The sequence below is a fragment of the Crinia signifera genome, chromosome 5, assembly GCF_055691185.1.
Source record: "Crinia signifera chromosome 5, ASM5569118v1, whole genome shotgun sequence".
Classification (NCBI taxonomy): domain Eukaryota; kingdom Metazoa; phylum Chordata; class Amphibia; order Anura; family Myobatrachidae; genus Crinia; species Crinia signifera.
The window spans coordinates 194,308,689-194,334,206 of NC_139221.1; the positions used below are offsets into that span (position 1 = coordinate 194,308,689).

The following is a 25,518-nucleotide window of genomic DNA, read 5'->3' on the forward strand; positions in this document are numbered from 1 at the left end:
TTACTACCAACTATAATCTCCCTGAAACTAGTTTTCAAAAGTAGGCAAGTATGGTTTGAACACAGCTCACCCAAATCTAAAAGGTGCCCATACACCTTAACTCTACATATGTTACATCTGATATTGAAAATAAATTATTACTATAGCTGACAGTCACGTTACCCCATTACAGTTCTTAGGTACAGATGATCTTAGTATACGGGAAGGAGGGAAGGACAGAAGAAGAATTCCCAAAACTGTAAATAGGTCAGGCAGTGTACATGGGGGGAGGGCTGTAGAGAGTCTATTGATGGGGAAAGGGGAAAGAGGAAGCTAGTAAAGAATACAAATGGGTCTCGGGTGAAACTAAACATAATGTTAGAGCCATACCTAAAAATAAACATAAATTAAAATGCTTACTGGCTAATGCAAGAAGCTTAGTGAGTAAAATCGGGGAGCTAGAAACGGTGATCAATAGGGACGATTACGACATCATTGGTATTACAGAAACATGGTGTAATGAGACGCACGACTGGGCATTAAACATGGAGGGATATACACTCTACAGGAAAGACAGGGAAAATAGAAGGGGCGGGGGTGTGTGCCTATATGTAAATAATTAACTTAACATCATGTGAGAAAAAAATGAGCACAGATCTAGAAGAAGATAACTAGGAGGCAGTATGGGCAGAGATAACCGACAATAATAATAAAACAAAAAACAAAATTATAATAGGGGTATGCTATAGACCACCAAACATAAATGAAAGGGAAGAGTCTCTTCTTTTAAACCAAATCAAACAATCATCAAATCAGGGTCAGGTATTAATTATGGGGGATTTTAATTTACCCAACATTGATTGGGAAAATGAAACATGTAAATCAGCAAGAAGCAATGGGTTCTTAAGCTTACTTAAAGATCAGTTTATTGCACAAATGGTAGAAGCTCCAACTCGTAATGAGGCACTCTTGGACTTAGTATTAACAAATAACATATACTTAGTTTCAAACACAAAAGTAATTGATCAATTAGGGAACAGTGATCACAATATGGTTTCACTGGAAATAAACTTTAGTAAATTACATCAAAAAGGATCTGCAAAGATAATAAGCTTCAGAAAAGCAAACTTTGAATTATTCAGGGAAGCCCTTAAAGGAATTGGGTGGGAGACAGTTATGGAAGGAAAAAATGCAGAGCCTTACCTACTATGTAACTATAATAGACAGCAAACTGGGATGTAGTGCCCATTGTAATGTAGCTACAAAAAAGGCCAACAAAATTCTGGCATGTATTAAGAGGAGAATGGAAACTAGGGACTCAAGGGTAATTATGCCGTTGTATAAAGCACTGGTGAGACCTCACCTCGAGTACGGAGTGCAGTTCTGGGCCCCACACTATAAAAAGGATATCATAGAATTAGAAAAAATCCAAAGGCGAGCAACAAAGTTTATTAGGGGAATGGAGAATTTAAGCTACGGGGAGAGATTAAGCAATTTGGGACTATTTACATTGGAAAATAGACGTTTAAGGGGGGACATGTTCAACATGTACAAGTATATCAAGGGCCAATATAAGGAACTGTCACACACCCTCTTTTCTACTAGAAAGGAATCTAGGACACGAGGGCATGAGTATAGATTAGAAGAAAAAAGATTTCATTCAGCTAGTAGAAAGAATTTCTTTACGGTCAGAACAGTCAAACTCTAGAACTCTCTTCCCAGAGAGGTGGTAACGGCTGGCTCATTAAATGCATTCAAGGCAATGTTGGACAAGCATTTACTGGATAAAAACATCCATGGGTACAAATAAGAAATATAATCTATCTGTAAAATTTTAGAACCTACCAAATCAGCAATGGATATCTCTATACCAGGTTGAACTAGATGGACGCAAGTCTTTTTTCAGCCTTACCTACTATGTAACTACCTACTATGATGATTTCTGGTTAATTTGAAAAGTGTTCTGAATTCTTACGTTACGGACTAATTTGTCATTAATCTCTTATATATTTAGCCAGATCTGTCACTCATCCCCTGTGTATATAACGTACCCGCCCCCCCACCCCCACGGAAAAGACCAGTGTTCTATGTGTAGAACATTTTCATGTGTATAACATTCCATCCCCTTGACATCACCTCCCCTCCGCCTAGCCAGGGCTACAGTACACACCCACCATCCACCATTACTCCACAGCCACCATCCACCATTACTCCCGTGACCCCCCTCCCGTGATTTGCAGGACCCCTGCGACCCCTCCCGCGATTCGCGGGACCCCCTCGACCCACCTCCCGCGATTCGCGGGACCCCCGTGACCCATTCCCCCCCTCCCGCGATTCGCGTGACCCCGTGACCCATTCCCCCCTCCCGCGATTCGCGGGACCCCGTGTCCCACCCCCTCCCATGACTAGCGGGACCCTGGCGACCCCCCTCCCACGATTCGCGGGACTGCCACGACCCCACCTCCCACGATTTGAGGACCACCGCCCCCTCCTGTGATTCACGGCACCCCCCTTCCTGCGATTTGTGACCCCCCTCCCCCACGACCCCCCCCCCCGCAATTTGCAGACCCCCGCCCCCTCCCGCGATTCACGGAACCCCCCGTAGCGCCCCCTCCCGTGATTCGTGGACCCCCTCGGCACCTCCCGCAATTCGCGGACCCCCCCTCCCGCGCCCCCTCCAGCAATTTGCAGACCCCCTCCTGCGATTCGCAGCCCCCCACGACCCCCCCTCCCGCGATTCATTCCCTCTCCCGCGATTCACGGACCCCCACGCCACCCCCCTGTGCCCCCCCTCCCTTGATTCACGGCACACCCTGCGCCCCTCCCGCGATTCACGGACCTCCACAACCCCCCTCCTGCAATTCACTGACCCCGACAACCCCCCTCCCGCAATTTGCGGACCCCCATTCCCGCGATTCAAGCCCCCCGCGCCCCCTCCCACGATTTGCGGACCCCCTCCCGCTAATCGCGGATCCCCGCACACACCCCCCTCTCGTAATTTGCAGCCCCCCTGACCCCCTTCCGGCAATTCCACCCGCCAGCGGACCCCCGCTCACGCATTTCACGTACCCCCATGACAATATCCTGTACCGCCACAAGCAGGTGCCGCCCCTAGGTGGGAAATCCGTCCCTGGCTGCCGCGCTACAGGTTCCCCCACTGCCAGAAGTGTCCCCACGGTCCTCTGCACCAGCGCCACAACTTTTATCAATGTCTTGCCCACATACCACTATTATACAGCCTCCTGCTCTCATGCACGCTCACTCCCTCCCAGTGGGAGGAGACGCTCACCCACTGCCGGGAGCTGCATACTGTCCCCCACCCTCCTCCAGTTCTAAGGATGCCCATCGACCATCAATGATTTAAAATAATCGATGGTTTATGGTTGATGTTGAATACTTTTGCCATCGATGTACATCTTACTCTGTAAACGCTTTTTAATTAAACAAAACAATACACACCCCCTTCCAAATCATATCCTCTCTATTTAACACATTTTACCTATAACTCAAGTTGCAATACAGGGCATCTTACATACAATTCTAACCATATTTCTCACAATACAAACATTCACAAATTAAGGGGCGCATCCCCTTACGCCGGTGTGAAGAGCGCCCGTAGTGCGCGATGAATCACCTAGTGTATTGTATACGTATGTAGTATAGCTACAGTCTAATAATACATGCTGCTTGCAGCTTTCTCCACTAGATGGGGATGCTGCGTAGTTGTGAACTACACAAAATTAAGAAGAATACTCAGGGTGAAATTTAATAGGATGAGAGATTCAGAAAGAGAGATTTGGTAAGAAATCTCCAGTTTTTTCTAAAGCTGCAATAATTTACACTTCAAAATCAAACTGGTTTTGCAGTGTAAATGATTGCTGCTTTTAAAAAACTGGAGATTTACCAAATCTCTCTTTCTGGATCTCTCATCCTATTAAATTTCACCCTCAGTATCCTCATTAATTTGTTTCTTCATAAGTCATAGAACATTTTTTTAATGAAAAAAGGCGCTTGGTAACAAAAGTGCTGGGACTCCCAAAGTGATACAGGTTATTACAAGATTGATAGCAGCGCTTATTTGATTAATTTCTATAATGATTTGTTCCTGTGACAGGAATGAAAGTATAGGAATTACTCTCACAAAAATTCCAGTACTGTGTACTGCTGGGAGCCATCTGAAAAAAGTAATTATCAGAAATACCAAATAGTTCCACAAATTTTTAAAAGTAATAATTCTAAAGAAAAGGCTTTACTTTCTTTTTGGTGCCAGTGCAAAAACCTCTGTCCACTTTCTGTTATTTGGGGGCATCAGGAAAGTTTTGTGATATAATGTTTTCAGGCACAAATACAGATAAGTGAACTGTCCCGGGAAACCTTGAAGATATTTTAACCAACAGTTTCCTTTATTCTCTGAAGACAAATGTTTTCCATTGGTTCGGGCACTGAAGCATCTACACCATAGTTGCCTACCCTCCTGCATTGTGCAGGAGACTCCCTGAAATAACAGAAATCTCCCTCGCTCCTTGTTTAGTCTAGCAATTTCCCTCATTTCACCTAGCCCACATTACACTGTTACATTTTTGAGGAAAAAAGAAATGAGAGACAAATACATTTACATTGAATCATCAGAGCCATTTCCCAGCACTTTAGCAAGTATAGTATCTCTTAATAACTGTTTTTGGGCTTATCTACATTTGGATATGTAATTTTAAAAGATTCCTGTCAGATGTAGCAGTACACACCCACGCTTCTAGGTGCCACGTGCAGAGTCTCTTTTCACAATCTCTCCATATATGGAATTAGACACGCCCTTTGGGTGATGCCTCCTCAATGGGGCACTGTGCAAAATTTTACTACCAACTATAATCTCCTGGAAACTAGTTTTTTAAAAGTAGGCAAATATGACCTACACATAATATTGTTTGTCTGGCTATACAACAGCAAGGGGGGAACATTAGCTTTGCTAAAACCTAGCTAAATATTTTGATCATGAATGAAGTCAAATGCATAATGCTGAAAAATAAAGACCTCTAGCAAACTAGGTTTTACTGCTTGCTGGCATGCTTCAAACCATTTTACATCTCATTTCATGGGGGGCTGGCAGCTATTGGCCAAGGGGGCATATATAGCTAGAAAATAGAAAGGACATTTAATTTCAGTCACCATAGACTTACTGCAGTCATTGTGCTGTAAAAACAAAGAAACAGAAGAATATACGACTATTTAGGTCAGGAAATGCAATGCACCAGTGACATTTAAAAGCATTTCAAGGGACACTTTGCTAGAAGACAGTAATCACATCTAATTAAGTTTCTCAGGCAATGCATATGTATGTAATATGCAGTAATGCTCAGTAATATGTAATACATCCAGTAAAAACACTTTGCATTTGTTAATATGCTAAATAGTAATGCCCATTATGGTGTAATAGAGCTAGTAATAATATGCAGTACAAACAAAATGCATAAACAAATGCGTAGTAGTACTACAGTATATGTAAAATCCCAGTCATCATGCCCAATATAAGGTAATTATAGGCATGTGCACATGGGGCCTTATTCAGAGATGCAAGTAAATGGAATCACAAAATACATCAGTAAAAACCAAAAAATTAAACGGTGACCTATTTAGCAGCATACACAACTCTGGGGTATGGTATAACTTGCCGACATGATGTGATCAAGCCGTTGGAAGGCGAAACGCGCGTCATCCTCCACACTGCCCGTCGGCGCCGGCGGGTCAGTGTCACTTAGACTGGCAGGCAATTTCAGCCGCACATTTGAGGAGCCTGTATATACTGAAGGGGACACACTAAGGAGCTGGGGGCTTACTACACTGAACCCGTGTGAACCTGCGGTAGAGACCCAACACCGGGAACGGAAACCTTCCCCTCTCTCTCTCCACACCAGGCACTCTCCTTCATACAGGTACTCCACCGCTTTCTCTTTGCTGATTTGCTGTGATTTACCCAGGCTGCCATGCTCTGCTGCATAAACAACATAGCAGCAGCTGTCACCCTTTTCTCTGCATAGAATTGTGGGTAAAAGGTTGCTCCGTGATAAGTGCTTCAAAACACTACAATCCAATGACAGGATCTGTCCAATTTTGTGTCATAAAGCAGCAATTTGTCTAGAGGTTTTATTGTAAGAATCAGTCTGGTGTATAAGAAATTGGCTAACGACCTGCCTAGGGCCATAAACTATTTTTCCTTACCTATCAAGCTAATACCTGCAGTACATTTTGAAATTTGACTATATATCCAATAATTTGGTTTGATAAGCAATTAACCTGTACTTCAGCAATTTCTCACTGACAGTAACTGCAGTATTTTCTGAAATCTTATTGTATATCCAATTACCTTGGTTTGATAAGCAATTAACCTGTATGTCAGTAATTATCTATGACTATGAGCGAATGCTGATATGTTTTGGAACACATGTTTTGACATAGGAAACGTTAAGCAATCCTTGCCAGATAAAGTGTGATACAGGAAATTTATTCCAAAAATCCTGACATATCTTTGCAACGCTAATTATTGTCTTGAATTAAGTGTGCAGATACCAGTCTAAGTAGGGAATTTTCCCCAAAAATATTCTATAAAAACCCTTCAGACGATTCCTAGCAGATACAGCAATTAGCTTTGCTAGGCACATCTATATTGTTTGTTCTAACACAGAACTCACTTTCTAAACTTTGCATAGCATATTATTAAAAAGCTCACTGCAAAATATAATTGTTTGTCCCTATTTGTTTTGTTTTGTTCGCTTGACAGTGTATGTCTGCCTTATCTTAAACTAATAAAATTAAAAGTTAAGTTTTAAATCAGAATCAGATACAGGGGGCGAAATGTAATAGGGTGCGATTTTTAGACATGTGCGATATTTGGTCAAAAACGTCCGAAATCGCACATTTTCCGAAAATCGCACATTTAATAGGTTGAAAATCGCTGTAAAAAAATCGCACTTTTTACTGCGAAATCGCACTTTTGAAAGTGCGATTTTTAGTCAAATTTCAAATCGCATCCAGATGTTTTCCCATTATAAAGTATACAACTCGCAAATGTAATAGGGTGCGATTTTTGGTAAATGTTACCAAAAATCGCAAAAAAAATAGACCAGGTTCTGACAGGCGAATTTGACAGAACCATGCACAGATCATTGAGATCTGTGCATGGTCCTGTTAATAAAAATGTGTAAAAGTATAGGGGTCCCCCGTATTTCTGAAACCAGCCCCGGACTCTTGGACCGGTCCTGGTTCCAAAAATACGGGGGACAAAAAATCTGGGGGTCCCCCGTATTTTGAAACCAGCACCGGGCTCCAACAGCCCGCGGTGTCATGCCACAGCCGGGGGACACTTTTTATACAAGGTCCCCCGGCCAAAACATGAGCACCGTGGCTGGTCAGCCTTGGACGGGGTACCTGGAGGAGTGGGGACCCCCCCAATAAAGGGGTCCCCCCTCCCAGGCTTCACCCGTCCAGGGCTGAAGCCCGGGGCTGTCACCGGCGTCCGTGGCCATTGGACGCCGGCCTGATAGGGTTAAATCGATCATACGTTACATTGCTTTATACCGGAGAACTACAAGTGCCAGCAGACCTCCCCCGCATGCTGGGACTTGGAGAACCACAAGTCCCAGCATGCGGGGCATTAATGGGCCCGCTGGGACTTGTAGTCCACCTGTAAAAAGAATGTTTATAAAAAACACACACAGAGAAGTAAAAGTTTATTACACACACACACCTCACTTTTACACCAGCGTTACTTACCATTCCTGGATCCAGCGCTGGTCTGGCTGCATCACAGCCGGCTCCCCCCGCACTGACAGGCAGCGGGGAGAACCGGCTTTCTCCGTTGCCTCTAACAGCTTCTGTAGCGCTGTTCCAGCGCTACAGAGGCTGAGAGCACGATTGGCCGATACGTCTCCATGGAGACGCATAGCTCAGTCCTGATTGGCTGAGCTATGCGTCTCCATGGAGACGCATAGCTCAGCCAATCGTGCTCTCAGCCTCTGTAGCACTGGGACAGCGCTACAGAAGCTGTTAGAGGCAACGGAGAAAGCCGGTTCTCCCCGCTGCCTGTCAGTGCGGGGGGGAGCCGCCCCCAGACCGGGACTTAGCCCCGCCTACCAGCCAATGATGGTCCGGGAAAACCCCCATGCTGGACCATCATTGGCTGGTAGGCGGGGCTAAGTCCCGGTCTGGGGGCGGAGCCCCAGATGTAAACAGAGCACCGGACCGTGGGAAGAATGCTGCTGGGCACCCGGAGAAGCGTTGAAGACATCCGGTGAGTATGAATTCTCTCCACAGGCACCCCAGTGGATTCTACTGGACAAGGGGACCGATCCTTCGTGGCAACATAGGTGAGTATTGGATGTATGGGCTCCGAATGTAATAAAGTTTTACTGTCAGTGTGTTTGTGTACTTTTTTAACTATTTGTACTACTGTGGGACTACAAGTCCCAGCGGGCCCTTTATTGCCCCACATGCTGGGACTTGTGGTACAGGCTTGCTGGGACTCATAGTTCCACAGCAATATACAATAGGATTTCAGCTATTTTTTACACTAATCATCAGCTCGATGCCCACAGCCCAGGGGCATCGAGGACAGCCCCGGGCTTCAGCATGGGCTGGTAAGTTCTGGAGGGGGGGGACCCCTTCTTTGGGGGGGTCCCCACTCCCCCAGGACCCCTGCCCATGCTGACCGGTCAGAGGGCTGAATGCTTTGGCCGGGGGGACTTGTATAAAAAGTCTCCCCCGGCTGTGGCATTACCCTGCTGGCTGGTTGGGCCCGGTGCTGGTTCTTGAAATACAGGGGACCCCTAGTCATTTTGTCCCCCGTATTTTGGGAACCAGGACCGGCCCTTGAGCCTGGTGCTGGTTTTATAAAATGCACGGAACCCCGACTTGTTTGTTCCTGTGATTTTATGAAACCAGGACCGGCTCTTTCAGCCCGGGGCTGGTTATGCTCTGGAGGGGGGACCCCACGCCGTTTTTTTTTAATTTATTTTATTTACCCAAAATCGCATATATGAAAATGCGCACATTTTCATGACTGAAAATGCGTACATTTTCATGACTGAAAATCGCCCGAAATCGCGGCAATCTCATTACATATGCGAATTCGCGGCAAAAAACGCGATTTTTAAAGGTGCGATTTCTGGCGAGTTTGGAACTCGTCCAAAAATCGCAACCTATTACATTTCGCCCAAAGAGTGCCCCACAAAAAGAGTCCACTTTCCCTTCTCCCCAACTTTGCATGCATATCGGACTCAGGGGAGCACCGCCAACATATATGCAGTGTAAATCCCGGCGGTCGGGATCCCGGCGTTCAGAATCCCGATCGCCGAAATCCCGACACCCACGGAGGGACAATAAGTTAGTGTGCCGAGCGTAGCGAGGTACCGGGCCCGCTGTGTGGCGAGCGCAGCGAGCCGCAAGGGGGGCAATCCACGTCCCCTCCTTGTCGGGATTTCGGTGATCGGGATTCCAGCGTCAGGATTCTGAATGCCGGGATCCCGACCGCCGGGATTTAATACTGAATCCCATATAAAGACCCTCTACCCCGCTTAGGGACATAACGTCTAAAAACAGTTGGCATCAGGCACCTCAGGCCGAACCCCACCTGAGTGGTGAGAGGGTCTCTCTTGATCCAATTCACACTTGGGGGCATAACCTTGTGCGGCTCCCAAAACCCTGCTTTCCCAATAACTTGCCGACAGTCGGGATTCCGATGGTCATTTCTCTGGCATAGGAATCCCAACTGTTAGGAGCCCGACAGGGGGGCGAGCGCATTTAATACCCTTGTGGACTTGCTACACTCGCCGCCTATTCTATTCTCCCTCTATGGGGGTTGTGGACCCCCACGAGGAAAAATAGTCCATGTAGGTCGGTATCCCGACTGTTGGGCTTGTTAGAGTCGGGATTCTGATTTCAGACAAACGATCTTCGGAATACCGACTATCGGGGAGTCATCCAGCACCTTCAACTTTGTAGCAGCAGCTTCCTTCCCATTGGCTGATGATCTACCCTAGAAATACTTCAGACTGATGCGGCTGAAGTCCAACTTAATTTCAATGGGAGTACTGCTTAATTTCTAAAATCACTAAAAACCTCATTACACTAGGCATAATTCACTATGGATCACTTGTGCAGTTGTGCAGTTTCCCAATGTACATATGCAGGATGGGTACTAAGATTGCATAGCAAAAATGCGTTCACCTCTGCCTGATTGGACAGGAGGTGGTATGCATATACTTTATATTACAAACAAAATATACTCTATATTACCTTGGGAGTTGGTGGTGGTATGCATATACTGTATATTACCTTGGGAGTTGGCATAGTGATAGGAGGTGGTATGCATATACTCTACAGTGGCGCAGAGAGGGGAGTGGACAGGTACTTTTTACATGAGCCTGTTGTCCACCCATCCATTCAGAGAGAAGAGCACACTCTGCTATGTTCTGACTGGAGAGAGGGGCAGCTGTAGCAGCCAGTTCCCTCTCCCTACATGATCTGCAGAAGGTGCAGGGGTAGTGATCGCACCCACACCCCTTCATCCATTTTATCATCACTGGTGCCCCCCAACCCCTGCAGAGTGTGGCCACTTTCATTCACATGAGGGTGGAGTGGTAACACCCTCCCGTATTAGACATGCCCCCTCTCCTTACCAGGGCAATGTTGCCTACCCTCCCGCATTAGCGGGAGGCTCCCGGTTCTTCACTCATCCTCCCGCTCCCCCACAAGCCCATCGGTTCCTCACGGTTTTCTGTCCCCTTATGTAAAAAAAAAAACCCTGACTGCGCATGCGCGAACCCGAAGTCCAGGGGGCGGGGCCTACATGCGCGACATCGTGACGTCAGTCAGGAAATTTCTTTGCCAGCCACCGCGGGGCTGTATGGGTAGCACAGGCCGCAAAGAGGGAGTGGACTTTGGCAGCAGGAGCGACAGCAGCAGCGGCTGCATGAGCGCCAGGAGTAGGATAGGCAGCGGTGGGCCATAGACATAACAGGAGAACAGGTGCAGCAGTGAGATCATCAGCAGCAGAAGTGAGAGCGGGACCAGAGCCGGACAGTGGGAGCACAAACATCACGAGAGTAAAGAGCCACAGTAAGTAAAAAAAAAAGTGACTGCGCATACGCACCGGGGCAGATGTCACGGCTGCTGGCCAGGGATCTGTTGGCAGTGGCTACAGCGGCAGCGCAGCAGGGGGCAGCCATGGGTTCGGGAGCAGCAGAGGGAGCGGCACAAGCAGCAGAAGGCAGCGCCACAGATGAGATGGTAAGATAGCAGTTAGCTGCTTCGTGCTTCCCTCCTGCTTATCTCCCTCTGCTACCCACTATTTTTTCTTAAATATGGTTCCTTCGTTCCTTTAGTGCACCGGTACTCTCTCAAAATATTATTTGGATAGCTCCGCCCATGGCCATGCCCCATTTGTGCCATAAATGGGGCGGGGCCATGGGCGGAGCTATCCAAATTATATTTGAGAGCTAGTTCCCACGCCCGTAAATTAGCTGCACTCTCCCTGGTCTCCCGCAAAGGGGAGATGAGAAGTCGGCAAGCATGTACCAGGGCCAGACAGAGCTATCGACACCACAATAGGAAAGTCTGGGGAATATGACAGAGAGTGGACAAAAATGTAGGAATATGTTTGCTCAACATAAAGGTATAAAAATTATACCTGGCATATACATTTCCCTGTGATGAGCGCAAGTGGGTAAAACAACATTTTTGAAATTGCAGGTGATCATGATTTTGGGCCTTATTCTGATCTGATTGCTGGGCTGCTAATCAGCCTCGCCAGAATGAAATCCCACCAATGTGCAAGACTGCAAATGGCATTGCAGCCTTGCAGATTTCTGCAAATCCATTCACAACACGCTCACAATGAAATTATTTCTGTATTGTGTCAGCGGCTGAGTAGCCAGGGACGTCCTCGGCGACTGTGAAGAAACTCCCTGAAAACAGTTGGTCCCACCTGCATTTTCACTTGTCAATCCCTTAAAATGGCTGACTGCAAACCCCAAATGCTGGCCACCTGTCAGTCTCTGGCTTTCATTGCAGGGAGACCTTGTGCATGTGTGCTACGATACCTGTTCATGCGCAGGGGTTTGATAATCGCTTGAGCTGCAAAATTTCAGGCCAGTGATCGGGTCTGAATCAGAATTTGGTAGCACAATGCTTGGTGGATCCCACGGGCAGAAAGCCCTGACAAATCATAGATTAGAGGTTGGAGTATACATATAAATAGACTTTTTATCTATTATACAGTTGCAGAAATAAGTTGAGGATGATGTATTATGTACTATTAACAAAACCGTAAAAGACTTTAATGATAAGCTCTACTAAAGTACACATTAAATCATGCCCTAATAGCAAACTGCTTTTCTGTAAGTGGCTAATTAATTATAGAATCACATACACAATGCGATCTGAACATGATCTACCACCCAGGCCGAGCCGGATTAACAATGGGCCTGATGGAGCTATAGCAAACCTGGAACGTTTTCCCCATAAGATAACATGGGGCCCGCTAATTCCGACCTCCACCTGGTTCCAACGGCTGCCAGTTCCCCCTACAGCATCACAGAAACTTGAGGTTGATCTCAGTCGAACCCAAATCGCTGGGCCTTCAATCTGATACCTGGTCCACATGGGTTCATTGGTTCTAGAGATATTGCAGGTAAAACTATTTTTTTTTTTCATTTCTGAAATGTAATTTCATGGCTGTTCATGTTGTTTGAGGGCAGATTTCTCTGGAACCAAACGGGCCAGTTTCACTGGACCAAAATTATCCGAAGGCTACATGTAAATGGGTCAGTTGGTTCCGAAGATTTAGCTGGTTGTTTAAAGGGGGGCGGGGGTGGTTTTCTCTCCCCCTCACACCAGAAAATGCAGGGACTAGGCTGGTGTAAAAGGGGCCAGTCCGAGAATGTCGCTGCAAGATCCGGGGACCATATTTGCTGCATTTTCTGGTATATAAGGGGTATTATTTCAAATAGCCGGGACATGCAGTGCTCTGAATACAGCCGGGCAGCCCCCTGTTCTCTGCCCGGCTGTTAATGGCTGTCATTTCTGCCTGGCAGCGACTGTCCCCCAGTTACCGCGAGCATGTATTCCCCCTTGGCAATGAGCATGTAATCCCACATGGCAATGAGCATGGAACCCCTGGCAATGAGCATGGAACCCCTGGCAATGAACATGTAGGTATGCAACACTTATGTAGCATCATTTTACATAGGCATTATGGTGTTTGGCATAATACGTAATGGAGATTATGATGTGAGGCTTAACATGTAATGAGCATTATGGTGTAAATTTTTAATGTGCGCCTTTGGCGCGCAATGCCCCTATTTATGAAGCATATTGTGCATTATTGCTCAATCTGTTTGGTATAGTGCAGGCATGTCCAAACTATGGCCCTCCAGCTGTGAAACTACAAGTCCCATCATGCATTGCCACAGTTTTGCAATTAGGGAATGCTAAAACTATGTCAAGGCATGCTGGGATGTGTAGTTTCACAACAGCTGGAGGGCCACTGTTTGGACATGCCTGGTATAGTGTGTATTTTGGCTCAATCCATGTGGCAAAATGTGAATTTTGCCTCAATCTGTGTGGCATATCGTGAATTTTTGCTCAATCGGTGTGAATTTTTCTCATTCCATGTGGCATAATGTGTAAGAAGCAAGTACAGTATAAGGGGTTACTATTGTGTTGCATGATTTGTATAAGGGGTATATGGTGTGGTAAACTTAGGTTACCACATAAAAGGTGCTGACATACTGGGGGAAATTTACTAATATGGATTCGTAGAAAAAAGGTGTATTCGTAGGGAGAAATACACCTTTTTTTTACGAATTTGTATTTTCGGGATTTCCTATCCCCAAAATACAACAATTCGTAGTTCTAGGGATGGAACATTCGTATTTGTATTTACAAATACGAATGTCTACACCATCGTTAGGATACGACAGAAATCACCATTCAAAAGAATGGTGGTTCCTGATTTACTAAGCAGCCGTATAGAAAATACGGCTGCTTTTGTCCACGAAAATACGGCAGAAAAATAGAACACCATTTTCCTGTTGTATTCTCGTTTTAGCCTGCACGGATCAGTCAGATCCGTGCAGGCTGCGGTGTAAAAATAAATAAAATAAAATAAATAAATAAAAAAACCAGCGTGGGGTCCCCCCCACAGCCGAAACCAGCACCAGGCTGACAGAGCCTGGAGCCGGTAATTAAAAATCAGGGAACCCAACAAATAGGGGTTCCCTGATTTTTAACAACCAGCCCCAGGCTCCTGCTCTGGGGCTGGTTCCCAAAATATGGGGGACCCCTAGTCATTTTGTCCCCCGTATTTTGGGAACCAGCCCCAGAGCAGGAGCCTGTGGCTGGTTGTTAAAAATCAGGGAACCCCTATTTGTAGGGTTCCCTGATTTTTAATTACCGGCTCCAGGCTCTGTCAGCCTGGTGCTGGTTACAGCCGTGGGGGGGGGGACCCCACGCTGGTTTTTTTTAATATTTATTTTTCTATTTTTTTTTACACTCTGCAGCCTGCACGGATCTGACTGATCCATGCAGACTGCTAGAAAAATTCGTATTAGCGGCCGTATATATGGCCAGCTAATACGAATGGTTACACCATCGGAGGGTTACAAAGCAGTCGTATCTGACTGCTTTGTAAATCCCCCTCCGGAACACGACTTTGCATACGACTGAAACAGTCGTATGCAGTCGTAGGGGAAATACTAATACGAAAAACTAGGTTTTTCATATTAGTAAATTTCCCCCACTGTCTACCAAGTTTCGGCTTTCAGTATTTTTTTATGACTGGAGTGCCGCCTCACCCCTCAAGTATCTTAGGACATCGGCGTCCTGCGGGTGCACCTTTGGAGTGCACCCGCCAATATATCTCCCTGCATTTTTCTTATGCCAGCCCCCTGCCTTTTCCAGGCATATATAATTATTTGAAAGTATTTACACAAATAGAGACACACCAATGAGCGGATTCAGTACTGAATCCCGGCGCCGGAATCCCAACAAGGGGGGGACGGGGATCGCCCCCCATTGTGGGCTCGCTGCGCTCGCCACGCAGCGGGCCCGGTGCCTCGCTACGCTCGGCACACTAATTTATTCTCCCTCCTTGGTGTTGTGGACACCCACGGAAGGAGAATGTGTAGGGATTTCGGCGGTCGGGATTCTGAATGCCGGGATCCCGACCACCGGGATCTTAACTGCATCCCCCATGAGCAGACCACCCAAACAGAACACTGGCCACATTATTAGATGCTGGCCGCAACCCCTATTATTGCGCATAATAGGCCCTTGATAATTTTCAGCTCCAGGCCCATTTAGACCTTAATCTGGCTCTGCACCCAGGATTGTATTGTATTATCAGTGGCGTAACAATAGCCCTGCACACACTGCGGTGGCGGGGAGGCGCTGTATAGGTGTGGGCGCCGGGGTGTGCGGGGCTATTGTAATGCTGCTGCTACTGCCGCCTGCCGGGAGCTCACTTGTGATCGGAGCCCGGGACCCGCAGAAAATTTGTCTGTGGTCCCGGCTCCCCTTTCCCGTCCTGGCTTCTGTTTCTAATCTAAACAGACTATCACAAAATGTCCGCCCCCATACAGCAGAAGAGTGTCTGTTTGCATTAGACGCTGGAGCAAGGAGCAGACAGGGGAGCCGGGACCACAGACAAATCTTCTGCGGGTCCCGGGCTCCGAACCACAGGTGAGCCCCTGGCAGACAACTTTAGTGTGCAGGGGGGGCAATATTTTTAGTTACGCCACTGTGTATTATGCAACCTTTTGGAAGGATTTACCCTCCTGCACTCACAGCGACAGGGCTTCTGAAAGGAACCTGTAAATGCAATGCACTTAGCTGGATGCCGGGGGGTTTGTGCATGCGTGGTCAGCGTTGACCCCACTGACTCTGCCAACAGCACCGCCCAGCCGGCATTGCGGTCTGTAGCCCATAGGCTACAATGGTCTACCACTATCTCAGATTGGCAGTTGCCCCAGGACCCAATACGATGCCGCCCAATGTTGATACACTCAAAGGAAAGAATTAACTTGTTTCCAGCCTCATATATACATTATTGTACTTTAATTAATGACAATTGCCCTGTAATGACACCTTGATGACACATGGCTACATGTCTAGGGGGACATTTGTAAAGCTTGCATACAGAAAAAGTGAGAGTGAGATAAATACTAACCAATCAGCTTCTGTCATTTTTTAACACAGCCTGTAAAATGACAGACGGAAGCCAACTGGTTAGTATTTTTTCTTTTAACCCTTTCAGGATCAAGGTCTACTCAGGCTCAACAGCCCTAGTAGCAGATCCAATGGTGAGACAATTTAAAATAAGAACATTAACATCATGCAACATTCACTGTAGACCATTTTTGAATAAAAAAATAAAATAGCATTAATTTAAACATTTAAACCAGACTGTTTGAATTGCAAAACATAATTTGGACTGCAAAGGGTTAAAAATATCCTCCCTAGGACCCTTATTCAGATCTGATTGTAGTACAAATTTGTTTGGAAAATGGGGCAAAAACCATGTGCACTGCAGGTGGGGCAGATGTAACATGTGCAGAGAGAGTTAAATTTGGGTGGGATGTGTTGAAACTGAAATCTAAATTGCAGTGTAAAAATAATGCAGCCAGTTTTTACCCTGCACAGAAACAAAATAACTCACACAAATCTAGTTCTCTCTGCACATGTTACATCTGCCCCACCTGCAGTGCACATGGTTTTGCCCATTTTCCAAACAAATTTGTACTGCGATCAGATCTGAATAAAGGCCTAGGTTTTAATGCTGGGACAGAAGAAATGTATTTTTGTGTATATTTATTCTCATTATCAATGAAAATATTAAAGTCAGGTACTAAAATGGTTATTTTGTTAAGTGCATAAATTAAAATATATAAAGTGCTTATGTATTAATAATCACAGCAGTGCTACAATTACTAGGCTTTCCATAGGTTCTGTGACTGTCTGACTTCAAGCTTGCATTTTATCTGTTTTTAAGCAGCAGAGAATCTGTGTAAATCATGAGTGTCACAAATTAAGGGCATAGTATGGTTAGCCTTGGAAAGTTCAGTTCGCGATAGCCTTTTTAATTTTAATTTAATGTTTCCCTGCTTTATATTATCAGTAACATATAGGAAGTTTCTTCCCTCAAGTGGTTCACCTGTTGACACATGAACTCATGAACACCTCACTGTCTAGTCCCACCAAAACCCTTTGCACATAATCTAACACTGTGTCCCCTCGGAATAACTTTCTTTATGACTGTACATGTTCCCCCACCTGTTTATATTGTTTATTTGGTGCTTGTTTAGTTTCACGGCGGCACTTCCCAGCAGATCGTATGCGATATTTGCATACGATTTGCATACGATTCGAGCTACGATTCGAATTAACACACCCCCACTATCCACGTCAGCCCGAAGCGTGGCGAGCGCAGTGTGCCCCGGGAGGGGATGTGGTACGCATACTCCCGACCTGTTCATACCCCCACTATCCACATCGGCGTGGAGTTGATTTTATAAAGTGTGGCGAGCGTAGCGAGCGAACGAGCCCGAAGCGTGGCGAGCGTCCACTTAAAACGAGCCCGAAGTGTGGCGAGGGGCCGTGGAATACACGTCAAGTAATCCATGTCCCCTCGCTGTGCTCGCCACGCTTCGGGCTCGTTTTCCGCGTCCCCTCAATACACTTTATAAAGTCAACTCCGCACCGACATGGATAGTGGGGGTATGAACAGGTTGGGAGGACACTTACCGCTTACCCTTGCGGGGCTTGCTACGCTCGCCATGCTTCGGGCTGATGTGGATAGTGGAGGTGTACTAAATCACACCGCGGATCGAATTGTATGCAAATAGCATGCAAAGCATATGCAAATTGCATACGATTTATGCAGTGAAAATAAACAAGTACCGTTTATTGATTATACAGTATACTGTTACCCACCTGGCTGCTGCACAGCAAACCGAAAACAAATTCCTAGTATCAGTGGCGTAAGTTCGTGCCAGTTGCCCGGAGGCAAGATATAGATATAGATATTGGTGCCCCCCCCCCACACACACACACACACACACAACCCTATATAACCTTATATAAAATATATATATTCAGATGACTCCATTGCCTCCCAGAGTTCTGCCTCTGCCTAGTATACGCAAGTATACCTGGCCAATAAAGCTGATTCTGATTCTGTAACACTGGAAGCATTAAACACTGTCCCCGTGAATTACCTCCCAGCCACACTGGAGGTGTCTTTCACATTTCAGAAAGACTCCTCCAAATAATCTAATACAGCACATCAGTACAATGTGAGTTTCCAGAGCTGGACAGAGGCTGTAGGAGATTGATCCCATGTCATTCAAGAATGCATACAGTGGTTTATGACACTTGAGCAGTCAAACAGGGGTGAGACTATAACAACACAGTAACAATTCAATGCAGAAATTATTTTATCAAAACAAACCCTTAATAAAAAAAGGCCCCTACATATTTAAATATTATTTGAATATTAATATTTGTTTGTTCCTATGTTAGTTGCTAAAAATAATATATCAGAGCTCACCAGAAATCCAGAAGTGCTGTCCAAGAGGCAGCGGACTCGGCTAACAAAGCATCTGTTGAGAAATGAGGAGTACTCTGAAGTGTCGGAGTCCGTCTCTTGAGCTTTGAATAGTTTTTTGAGGAAGAAGTCTTCTCCTACATAATGAGGGATAAGAATTTGACATATGACTAACAAGATTACAGTACAAAATAATTAAATAGCTAAATGCATTATTCAGGGATATTTTTTTCCAGTCGAGATTGCTAGGAAATAGTTGATGGGTATTTTTATTAGTATTATTATTAATATTATTATTATCATTATTATTATTATAGGTTGAGTATCCCTTATCCAAAATGCTCGGGACCAGAAGCATTTTGGATAACGTATTATTCCGTACTTTGGAATATTTGAACATTTGAATGAATTATCTTGAGGTATCTTGCATTTATGTTGTATGAGTACATCAAACACATGAAATACTGTACACACAAATATATTTTATTTGTGCATGAAACAAGGTTTTAAAACATTAAACTAAGTTTGTGTACAATCTCAGACACTGAATTTGAATGCCAAGCAATCATTTCTTGCACATATTTAGTGTTAGTTACATATCATCTCCCCAACAGGGCCGACGACAGGGGGGTCAATGGGGACATGTGTGATGGGCGATCTGAAGGGCCCCAGAGCCCGGCCGGGGCCCGTCTGTGTGTTACCCCCGTTAGCGTCTCTGTGCTTTTTGCGTGTGCGTGCCGCTGCGCCGGGTCTCTCTCTGACGGCTGCCTGCGCAGCGGTGATTGACACTCACAGTGTCTGCGGCTGCGATGTCGCAGCCTCAGTGCCCTCCGTCCCTGGGTCTCTTAGTCTCCTGTTGTCGGCTGCCGCAGCGGTGCCGGTGATTGACACTCAGTGTCCGCCGTCCAGGTCACTCACAGACAGCCGCTCAGTGCTCAGAGGCTAAGCCTGACTCGGCTGTCTCCTGGCTGCACTGTAAGTAAGGATACTACTGCACATGTTGTGCGGCACACCTAATCTGGGTTCCGCATTGTGGCTGCTTTTGGAGTCTGCTGCTGCCTGTGGTCAGTCCTGCAGAGATTCCCCTCAACTACATAGTTTTAGAAGACTGAAGTGTGAAAGCCTGTAGCTTATCTCAGAGAGCCAGGCATGGCCACAGCCACATATGTGAGTGTTCATTAGGAGAGGGTAGCAGTTACCTTTATTACTCAAAGCTAAAGATAGAGCACTTATGGTACCTAGAACTGAACTGCTTAAACAAGAGACTATTAAGAAGAAGAAGATGAACCATGTCCCTTGGGTTAATCACATTAATGTTGCTAGTCCCCTGATAAATTCTAAAAGTAAAAGTTTAAATTTAAAAGTAAAAGGCCATTAGCATAGGCGCCGAAACCCATGGAAAGTGAGGAGCACCCACGGCCGGAGCTCACCCGCTGCTGCTCGCCGATATGGGTCTAGGTTGACATGGGTTTAGATCGACAGATCATTAGGTCGACACAAGCATTAGGTCGACAGTGTCTAGGTTGACAGTCAAAAGGTTGACATAGGGTTTTTCACTGTTTTGTGAGCCGACATGTGCCGACAGAAGGTATTTCTTGCCCTACCATCCACTAGGGCATGGCGAGCGCAGCATGGCACCGTGCCCGAAGCATGGTGAATGAAGCGAGCGATGCGAGGGGATGCTGTGCACTAGAAAATGTGTTCATGTTGACTATGTCGACATTCGTGCCAAAAAACTGTGAAAAACACATTGACCTAGACACCGTCGGCCTAATACTTGTGTTGACCTATTGACCTGTTGACCTAAACTATGTTGACCTAGACCCATGTCGATCTTGTACCATGTTGACCTAGAACCATGTCAACCTAGCGGTGTCGACCTAATGACTGTCGACCAATTTGCTGTAGACCAAACAATCCCAACCCAATGTGATATGGGTGGTTCTGGAATCTGATAATCTTTTCTGAATAGGTGAGCTTTCAAGGCACGCTTGAAGGTTTTGAGACTACTAGAGGAAGAATAAGTGGAAATGATAGTGCAGTTGCTTTGAAAGCCTCACAGCCTGCGGGAGTTGGTTGTAGCACATGAACATGGGTGAACATGCATCCTGGGGGACCCAAGTGTGTCTTCGGTGGCACTGTTGAAACTGTTGTTTCTACCAGTGTTTGGTATTTTGTAGGAGTCTTTTACTTTCCTACAAAAAAAAAAAAAAGTGGAAGAGTAGTGCTCAGGTGAAGACCGATAGCAAGCACATGTGCTAGGTGGATGACATTTGACATTTTGTAAGACACATAGGGGGAAATTTACTACGACAAATATGCTTAAAAAAATTGTATTTTCATCGTAAAATACAATTTTTTTTAGGCGTATTCATATTTTTGGCATTTACTATGCCAAAAATGTGCATATTCGTATTCATATTTATGGCACAGTATTTACAAATACTAATGTATTTAGAATACGAATAGAATACGAATAGGAATCACCATTCAAAAGAATGGTGATTCCTAATTTACTAACTGGCCGTATTTTCAATACGGCAGGTAATTATCGGCAATTAGCGGGATACGCCCGCTAATTGCCGGCCAAATACGCCTGGAAAATACACTTCATTTTCCAGGCGTATTTGGCTTCAGCCTGCATGGATCAGTCAGATCCGTGCAGGCTGCAGTGTGTAAAAAATTTGAAAAATAAATAGGTCCCCCTCACGGCCGGCTGGTTCTAAAATATCCTGATTGGCCGCTAGGCCAATAGCGCTATTCAGGGGGGGGGGGGGGGGGGCGGAGCCGCATGATGTAAACAAAGACAATGTGCGGCTCCTGCTCAGTCCGGCTTGGTACACGTAGTCTGTTTATTTTTTTTTGCCAAAACCCTCGGGGATGCTACTTGGATTGAAGAGGACGTAATCTTCGCCGGAGACTTGTAAGTATAATTTGCGGGCAAAGGTATCCCTATGGATTCATTTGGACACCGGACCCAGAGCCCCAGGACACTAGGGGACCTACCAACGGGCTCAAGATAGGTAAGTATCAGTATGTGGGGGCTTTGGATGTAATAAAGCATTATTTTTAATGTGTCAGGGTGTTTATTTTACTATTTCTATTACTGTGGAACTACAAGTGCCAGCAAGCCCTTTAATGCCCCGCATGCTTGGACTTGTGGTTCTCCAAGTCCCTGCATGCAGGGAAAGCTTGCTGGGACTTATAGTTGCACAGTATTAGACAATGGTTTATAATTTAATTTTTTTTACACTTTGTCAGCCTGGTGGCCACCACTCCAGGGCCCCTGGGAACAGGTAAGTCCTGGAGGGGGGGACCCCTTTATTGGGGGGGTACCCACTCCCCCAAGACCCCTGGCCAGGCTGACCGGTCAGAGGGCTGAATGCTTTGGCTGGGGGGACTTGTATAAAAAGTGGCTGTGGCACTTCCCTGCTGGCTGGTTGGGCCTGGGGCTGGTTCTTAAAATACGGGGGACCCCTAGTCATTTTGTCCCCCGTATTTTGGGAACCAGCCCCGGACCTAGGGCTGGTTTAAAAAATACAGGGAACCCCTATTTGGCAGGTTTTCTGAATTTTAAGAACCAGCCCCAGCTCTTTCAGCCTGGTGCTGGTTACGGCCGTGTATGTGTGTGTGTGTGGGGGGGGGGGGGGCACCCCACGCCGTTTTTTTTTTTTTTTTACACACTGCAGCCTGCACAGATCTGACTGTGCAGACTGCCTATACGAATTCATATTAGCGGCCGTATATACGGCCGCTAATATGAATGAATACACCATTAAAAAGCAGTCATATGCAGTCGTATTCGTCCGTATTAAGAATACAAATACGAAAAATCGTATTCGTATTCTTAGTAAATTTCCCCCATAATGTCATATTAATGTTCTGATTGTCATGGTGGTGAGGGTATGATGTTTGGAAGAAAAAAACAATATTTACAAATATAAATCATTTTTAAAAAAATTTTTTATAAAAATAATTTTGGATATGTCTTAACTATATATTCTTGACCTAATCCATTCATAAAAAAAATACAATTTCTGATTGTTTAGAAAAAATAAATTTGAAGCCAAGTGGTTAATAATACCATCATCCACTGACCACTAGCCAGGGCTGATTCTAACCAATTGGTGCCCATGACAAGATTTTAAGCCCCCAACCAACACCCACATACACAGGCCTAAGGACAGCTTATTTGGTGCTCACTGGACTGTCATGGGCCTATTGCCCAGTGGTTTAGGGTGGTAATAGGAGGACAGGGTATGCCATTGGAAACTTACTACACTTGCAACCAAAAAGGGATACCCAGCAAGCTACTGGACATCCCCTTTGGAGCAAAGCTACCCTAGGCAAAGCACTACAACCAGAATATGTGGGTTCTCTGTGGAGTTACTGTTCTGTACTACAGTTTGAACAGTTGCAATGGTTTGGCAGCTGCTCACCTGCATTGCTTACCCTACATACACTGATCTTGTAGTATGCTTGATCTACATGCCCTGATCTTGTAGTATACACTTCCACCAACCCCTGATTAGACATTGTTCCTCTTGAAACATACTGTAAGCTAAGCAGTCCGGCTGGGTACATACCTAAAGATTTATAAATCCTATCTGTTAGCTGGGAACAAAAATCTGGTTCATGTATGGAAGTAAAGGACAATCAACCATTTGTTTCCAATGCCGGAAAATAGACAACAGTCATTCAGACAAAAATGGTTAAAGCTGTTTTGTTCAACAATTTTATCCGAACAATCGGTTTTATCCTTTTGTCAGTGTTTGGAAACAAATGGTTGATTGTAATTTGCTCCCATAGAGTATCAGATCTTTGTTCCCACCAAACAGATTGGACAGATAACTCTTTCTGTGTGTACCAGTTATTGAAGCACTTGCCCAACTACCCAAGAACATCCCCTCTTTCAAAGTTATCTCCCACAACCACAAGTAATGTTAGTATAGGGTTTTACTTTGTTCGCTTGATGGCACATTAGCTATGCAGTAGCATGGGGTAGGAACAGTAGCTCAGCACATTAACATATGTATACTGGGAAGGCACAACTACACAATCATCTAAGTAAAAAATATATGGAATGCAATGAGTCAAGTAAATGTTAATTTATGCATCCGAGGGTCTGATTACCTTCAAACTTCTGAAATGAAGGAAATACTAGTTTGATGAAAATCATAATTGCTAAACTGTTTGTGAGGAACCTCAGCAAACTGAGGAAGAAAGAAAATCATCTAACATTCAGCTCTCTGATGCTCTGGGAAACATGCCCAGAAGGTATCAGTTTGATACATGCCTGTATCCTTTCTGCTCCATGAGGTTGATCCAGAGTCTTTCCCAGACAGTAATACAAACACTTCACCCTACATCTGTTTTGCTGGTGTCAGGTGACTGTGCCTGTGTTGCTTATTCTGCACTGTGTGGCTGGCTATCTCACTGCCATATTGTTTGTGTTATGCACCTTATAACCAGATGTAGTAATGCTACCTGGGCACTGTTCCCAAGGATTGTTTTGCATAGCGGATTTGTGGCCTTTAATGTGCATGTACGCCAAATCATCCCCTTCTTCCTGTCCAAGGAAAGACCAAGACCTGCATCTTCACAGATTTGGGGATTCCTTCATGGCTGTTCAACTGGACGATGCTAGCACAAAAATCACTGGCTATCAAATATATATATATATATATATATATATATATATGTATACAACATTTTATTTTTTTTGGGGGGGGGAGGGGAGTTTGCAAAGACACAAATTGCTCTTAAGTGGAGTCATGTTACTCATCAGTTATCTCAGGGTTGCCTACCCTCCCAGGAAAGGTGGGCAAACCTCCCGGTTTCTGGGGGACCCCCGCTCACCCCCCTGATCGCGGCTCCCCCCCCCACACACCACGCACCATTTAAATCATTATCACCTGATATTATGCTTATCTCCGATGAGGGGGCGGGGCTAAAGTGTCATAATTGCGTCATTTTAGTCCCGCCGCCTCCGCGGAGATGTGCAAATCGGGTCATTTTCAAGAATGGGGGTGGGGCTTATTTATGTCACGTTCAAGCCCCGCCCCCAGAACGCCTGCTAAATGTCTCCTCTCTGGGCTTCTCCCGGAGAGGAGATTTAAAAAGCCGGCAACCCCGAGTTATCTAAAGCTCAATGCACATTAGACCGTGTGAACCAAGCCTGACATCGGCATGCGGCAAGTGCATACAGTACACATTTGCCTATGCTGGTTCTGATGGGGGGCAGCCACATGACATGCTGCATTCTGCAGTACCTGATCGATACCAACATCCTCACACTGTTTTTTAAAATTATTTATTTTTTCTATTTTTTTTACAATGAAGCCTGCACGGTACTGACCATTGCAGGCTAAACCAAATATGCCTGGAAAAGGAGTTGTATTTTTCCAGGCATATTTTTGCAGCAATTAGCAACCGTATATTACATACAGCAGCTTAGTAAATTAGGAATCACTATTCTACTAAATGGTGCTTCCTACTCGTATTCTTTTAATTGGCGTATGCATTCGTATTTGTCATGAATACGAATTGGCGTAAATGCTGAAAATAGGTGTAGGCAGTCTGCCTACAAATATGCCAAATCCAGGTGTATTCCCCTTAGTAAATTTATCCCCATATGTTTAGAAAGCAAATTAACAAATTTATTGCTGCTAATTAAAGACAATAATAAAAATACACATAAAAATAAAACAATCCAATTGAATATAAGTTATTTCATAAATGGTCATTATCGATTACTCCAACCGTGTATAATTATATATGCTTTATATTATGCCCGATAGCATAAAATGCATAAATGTATGCTTACAAATGATAGTCCAGTCAGCTGCTTTGGAAATTGGTACCAAGGTGGGATAAAACCTGATGGTATATTCCCTTTAGTATGTTGTATTATTGCCAGTGGTGTAACTACAGAGGGTGCAAGGGAT

At 45.2% G+C, this 25,518-nt stretch overlaps 1 protein-coding gene across 2 annotated transcripts in view; it reads right to left on the reverse strand.

The window, feature by feature from the left end:
- The window catches only part of AHRR (aryl hydrocarbon receptor repressor), a 564,251-nt gene that overhangs the window by 91,606 nt on the left and 447,127 nt on the right, over positions 1-25,518 (reverse strand). For both annotated transcript variants that reach the window (XM_083188386.1, XM_083188385.1), the window contains exon 7: positions 18,575-18,708. In XM_083188386.1, the coding sequence (XP_083044512.1) occupies positions 18,575-18,708 (134 nt within the window). The remainder of the gene's footprint in view (positions 1-18,574; positions 18,709-25,518) is intronic.